The following is a 5,006-nucleotide window of genomic DNA, read 5'->3' as shown; positions in this document are numbered from 1 at the left end:
GCACTTGAAATTATGACGGAGAAAATTTCCAGCGCAATAGACGAGAAACTGGGCCCGCTAGCAGAAACTGTGCATAACCACACTCAACAATTAGAGAGCGCAACTAATCGGCTAGACGAGGCGGAACGGAGAATAATGGCGGCGGAGGCATCTTCGGAGGATGCGCAAGCTCGCGTATGCACCCTCGAAAAACAAGTCGCTGTGCTAAATGAACACATCGATGATCTGGAAAAGAGGCCGGCGTAAAAACATTTGAATTCTAGGCCTTCGTGAAGAGGTGGAGGGTACAGATGCTGTTGTCTTTCTCCAGACGTGGATCCCCGAATTTCTAAACTTGCATGCTAAGGGCGGTCGCATTAAGATTGAGAGGGCGCATCGTACGTTGGCTCCAAAACCGGGTGCTAAGGACAGACCGCGGCCGCTAATCGTTCGGTTCCATAACTACGGCGACAAGCAGAGGGTTCTCGATGCCAGCAGGAGACTGTCAGGGGATGGAGATTTGCAGTACGATGACAACAAGGTGTCATTTTACCAGGATTTCTCCGCCTCAGTGATACGGAGGCGTAAAGAATTCAACGCAGTTAAACAGCGACTTCGAGAGATGGGCACCCGCTACGCGATGCTGTATCCGGCCAAGCTACGGGTGACTATTGGAAGCACTTCTAAAGTCTTCGAGAAAGTGGCTGCAGTTTCACAGTATTTGGACAAGAATGGATCGAGCTCCAATACCTGATCTTCTTGCTGCCGTATGATAGGCAGGTGCTGAACTAAATTGCTTTCACGTTCTGTATGCCTGTACTTTTATATGTAGCTATACGAATCAAGGCTTGAGTACTTTATTATTATTATTGTTCCTTTATATTGAGTGATGAGGGGTTGGTTTTATAACTTTCGTGTGTATTCCGGGTGGGTGGTTCTTAAGAGACTTATCATGGGTGTCTATTTCTTCTGAGCACTGGAGGTACAGTGAGAGGTTGGACTTCGAGGTGAGGATCTGTCCCCTAAGAGATAAGGGGAACTGTCCCCGATTTTGTTTTTCTTTTTTTTCTTCTTTTTTTATTCTCTTGTACTTTCTCTTCTTTTTTCCATGTTGCCAGTTTGGCTTGTTCTGATATGTGTTTGCAATGACAGGGCGTCGATCATAAAGATGTTTGACGGGGGGAGGGCACTACCTTATTCATTCACTATTTGGTGTACGTTTTGGCTGTTAATGCACTCTGAATTAACATGAACTAACAGTGAATAACTGTATTCTCATTAACATTAAGAAAGATTAATAAATACTGTAATAAATGTATTGTTCATTCATGATAGTTAATACATTAACTAACATTAACTAATGGAACCTTATTGAAAAGTGTTACCTTAATATTAAATATCAATATATTATTTTTATTCACTTCTATGCAACAGAGTCAGATATAAGTTGTTTTGTTTTTTGACTAATCCAAATAATGTAGTCCTACAAAGCTATTATTATCAGAGCATATGAGCAGAGCATAGCGTCACTGAAGGTACTGCGCAGTGACGAGGAGAGTGAAACATGCGCGCTGAACACTGTGGGGCAGGGCATGACGCGGCGCGCCATATATATTATTATTATTATTATCATTATTATTATTATTATTATTATATGTAGCCTATATTTTCGGTGCATCCCTACTTACATCCCCTCCTTGTTTACAAATCCGAAGTAACTCCATAGATTCGATTTAAACACGGACGGGGCTTTCCTGACAACTTTCCGCCATGCCGCCCTCTTTATTTTACTAACTTACTGCATGCTGAAGGTGACCCAGCTGACCTCACCAGAAAAAACTCAACACCACCATCTAGTGGATTGTAAAGAAATTGATTTTATTATTCTACCAAATAGTATAATAAAATAACGATACTTGGCATCCGTGTATCGATACAGTATTGCCGCGGAAAATATCGCGATACTATGCTGTATCGATTTTTCCCCCCACCCTTATATACATAGCATGCACATGCTCCTCGGATGCTCTCATTTCCCGAGTTGTGCTTCCTTTACTCTAATGCTAATAAATGTATTTCATGATCTGGGTCATTATTTAATACAAAACAATATTTAATACAAAACCACACATAATGTTTCTACTGTACAGTATCTCTGTCAATCACTCTGATATTTAGTTAAAATGAGTGAATTGACTGAGTGCTATCTGTCACTGTCTTTAATCAGTTCTGTGACTGTATCGTATGCCACATGCACTGTAATATTTTTATATTAAATATTACATTTTCAAATGAAAATAGCAACATGATCGTTTTATAAAGTATGCGTTTTATAAAGTATATTTCAATCGATCGCTCAGGCATTTAAGTGGCACCGAAATCTGCATTCTGATTCGGTTCTAGTACATACCGGTTACATAGGTATGGGTTTCGGTACCCAACCCTAATAATAAATACTGCAATTTATTCCACAAAAAAGTACTGTTAATTTTGAATTCATGGTGACTTAAAAAAAAAAAAAGTGAGTGTAATCTGTATTGGTCATTTTTTAAAGTGCTTCTTCAGTGTGCTCTTAGTGTGAACAATCCTGTATTTAAATGTATCAATGTTTCCAAAATGAAAATGCAGTATTACAACAAAACATTCCTCACAAATATATTAAACTTACTGGCGGATCTCAGCTTTGACTGTACTGGACACTCGTGGGTAGCAGACGCTGAAGAGTCCGCAGGCAGAGGTACGTGATGTGAACCAGTCTCCACTGGCCAAACGCTTCACCAGAGGCTCAAAGTGCACTTCCAGGTCCACTGGAGAGTGCTCATGGGAGATCTTCCGCAGGGACTCCACTGCCTTGTCTCGCACCACTGTCTCTTCAACTGTAGCCAAACTCTCCAAAGGGGGCTAAAAAAACAACAACAACTCGTAAGTCAGCAAATAAAAAGCAAACTAATTCAAAGCAGGAATTATTTCATTTAGTCAATTTCAGTATGAAATCAAGTCAAAAAGCTTACAAGGAGACAATGCACATATTCAGGGCCTCCAACCAGCATGGTGAAGTTCCCCAGTTGTTCAGCAAGAGCAAGCAGAACTTCATCCTCATCATAGATGGTATCTGATCGATCACAAAATGAGAAATTGAAAGCTATGCATGAGAAGAATTTACTACACCTAAAATATATCTTTTATGGTCATTTCAGACAGGAAAAAAAACACTTACCTGTGAGGAAAGGCAGAAGTTCAGTGCGTGTTCTTTCGACGCCTAGAGCTAAGGCGATGGTGGACAGTTTCTTAATGCTGTTCAATCGTAACTACAGTGGATAAAGGCAAGAAATCCGTTAGAATAGAGTCTTGATATATTTGATTGTAAAGCAGCTGATTGCTGAGGGACAAAACAGACTATTGGTAATGTTTACAAATTATGCAATTTAAATGATGGCTTGATCGATGACAAACTATAAAAATAATGACATCTTTCCCAATCCATTGAGACCAGTAAGATTACACCAATTATGTCCTTCCTTGATTCCTATAATTATCACAGTCCTGTATCTTTATAATGAGCGCAAAATGAGCTCACCTTTTGGTGAAAGTTGTTAATAATCAGTTCTGGTGTATTTTAAAATTGCAAACAAAATATGGAATAGATATTAAAGGCAGTAAATATAAATTAAGTTATCTGAAAAAACATGAAGTGTCACTGAAAAAATCTTATCGCTAGCGGTTGCTTGAGGAGCCTTTCGCTGAAATGACCAACTGTGTCAATGTGTAGCGAAACTATTCAACATTCATACTTATTTTGTGCTTTATACTTGTAATGAAATATTGTGATTCTCTGTTTAAGTAAGCGAGTCAATGACATAACAGTTAACGTTAAATGACATAACAGTTAACGTTAAATCACAGAACAGCTAACGTTAGCAGTGTTAGCTATCACAAACAGCTCTGCGTCACACTGTACTCACACAGGAAACGAAGTCATTTGACATAAATCAAGTAATACGTTTGGGTGTGCTAAATAGCATGCTGGTGGCTTTATCTGTCCTTGAATTTGATATATAATCTTGTAGGATCTGAATTACTGAATTATCTTTTAGTTGCTAGCCGGTTTGCTAAACTAGGACAGGCCCATGTTACCGGTTGCTGTTAGCTATTCATGTCAGAATCAAGCCTACGAGTTCCAGTCTATTTCTCAAACTAGTAGTCTGTGTTAAAATACGTATTTTCTTTACCTGAACATCTTCATTTCTTAATTCGTCAATTAGCACGGCAATAGGGTAAAGAGAGTCGTCGCTGTCTGCTCCCGCCATCTTGGATGCTAAAGGCTGCTTAGCTAGTTCCTGCTACGGGGTTTCTCACAGCTGCCTGGAGACAGCGCACGAGCCCAGCACACTAAAAACAGCGCTCGAGCCCAGCCCAGCACACTGACTGTAGTCATATAATTTTCTGCAAAATAGCTGGAGTGATTCACTATCAAGGTACATTTAATAATTTAAAATTGTTGCATATATTAATGTATTTTGAGACTAAATACTTAATGTTATTAAAACAACAGTTTTCAACACCTGATCCAAGGGGTTGTGTGCAGTGTTGGGCAGTAACTCTATTAATTACTATTAAGTTAACTAGTTACAGTAATAAATAGGGTTGGGTATTGTTTGAATTTTATAAATTCCAATTCCTATTCGATTCTGCTTGTCGATTACAGTTCTTATCGATTCCCAGTTTCGATTCCAATGTGGTTAAAAAAAATGTCAAACATTTAGATATCAATTTATTCGGTGTCTCTTTTTGCAAAACATTTAATTGCTGCTGAATACCATAAACAAAAATTAGCCCGCGACATAAAAACTGGACTCGATTAAGAGCTGTTTGTGTGCAAAAAAAGAGCTGCATGATTCTGGATAAATTTAGACTTTTTTTTAATGGAGGTTGTAACGTTAATTCCCTTTCAAACGTTCACGTTGTGTATGGGTAAACTCCTGTTTACTCTGTTACTGAAGCCTGATTTGTTCACGTTTTTGTAGCTG

The 5,006-nt window shown here is 38.9% G+C and overlaps 1 protein-coding gene across 1 annotated transcript in view; it reads right to left on the bottom strand.

The window, feature by feature from the left end:
• The window catches only part of LOC107691746 (serine/threonine-protein phosphatase 2A 65 kDa regulatory subunit A beta isoform-like), a 25,587-nt gene extending 21,220 nt beyond the window's left edge, over positions 1 to 4,367 (bottom strand). Inside the window, exons 1-4 of the mRNA XM_016490547.1 lie at positions 4,209 to 4,367; positions 3,197 to 3,287; positions 2,991 to 3,091; positions 2,648 to 2,880 (exon numbers count right to left, since the gene is read on the bottom strand). Of these exons, the coding sequence (XP_016346033.1) occupies positions 2,648 to 2,880; positions 2,991 to 3,091; positions 3,197 to 3,287; positions 4,209 to 4,286 (503 nt within the window). The 5' untranslated portion in view covers positions 4,287 to 4,367. The remainder of the gene's footprint in view (positions 1 to 2,647; positions 2,881 to 2,990; positions 3,092 to 3,196; positions 3,288 to 4,208) is intronic.
• Between the last annotated feature and the right edge of the window lie 639 nt (positions 4,368 to 5,006).

The sequence above is a fragment of the Sinocyclocheilus anshuiensis genome, unplaced genomic scaffold (assembly GCF_001515605.1).
Source record: "Sinocyclocheilus anshuiensis isolate Anshui unplaced genomic scaffold, SAMN03320099.WGS_v1.1 scaffold246, whole genome shotgun sequence".
In the NCBI taxonomy this organism is placed as follows: domain Eukaryota; kingdom Metazoa; phylum Chordata; class Actinopteri; order Cypriniformes; family Cyprinidae; genus Sinocyclocheilus; species Sinocyclocheilus anshuiensis.
Note: the sequence above shows the minus strand (reverse complement) of the source record. Positions and strands in the feature narration are given on the sequence as shown.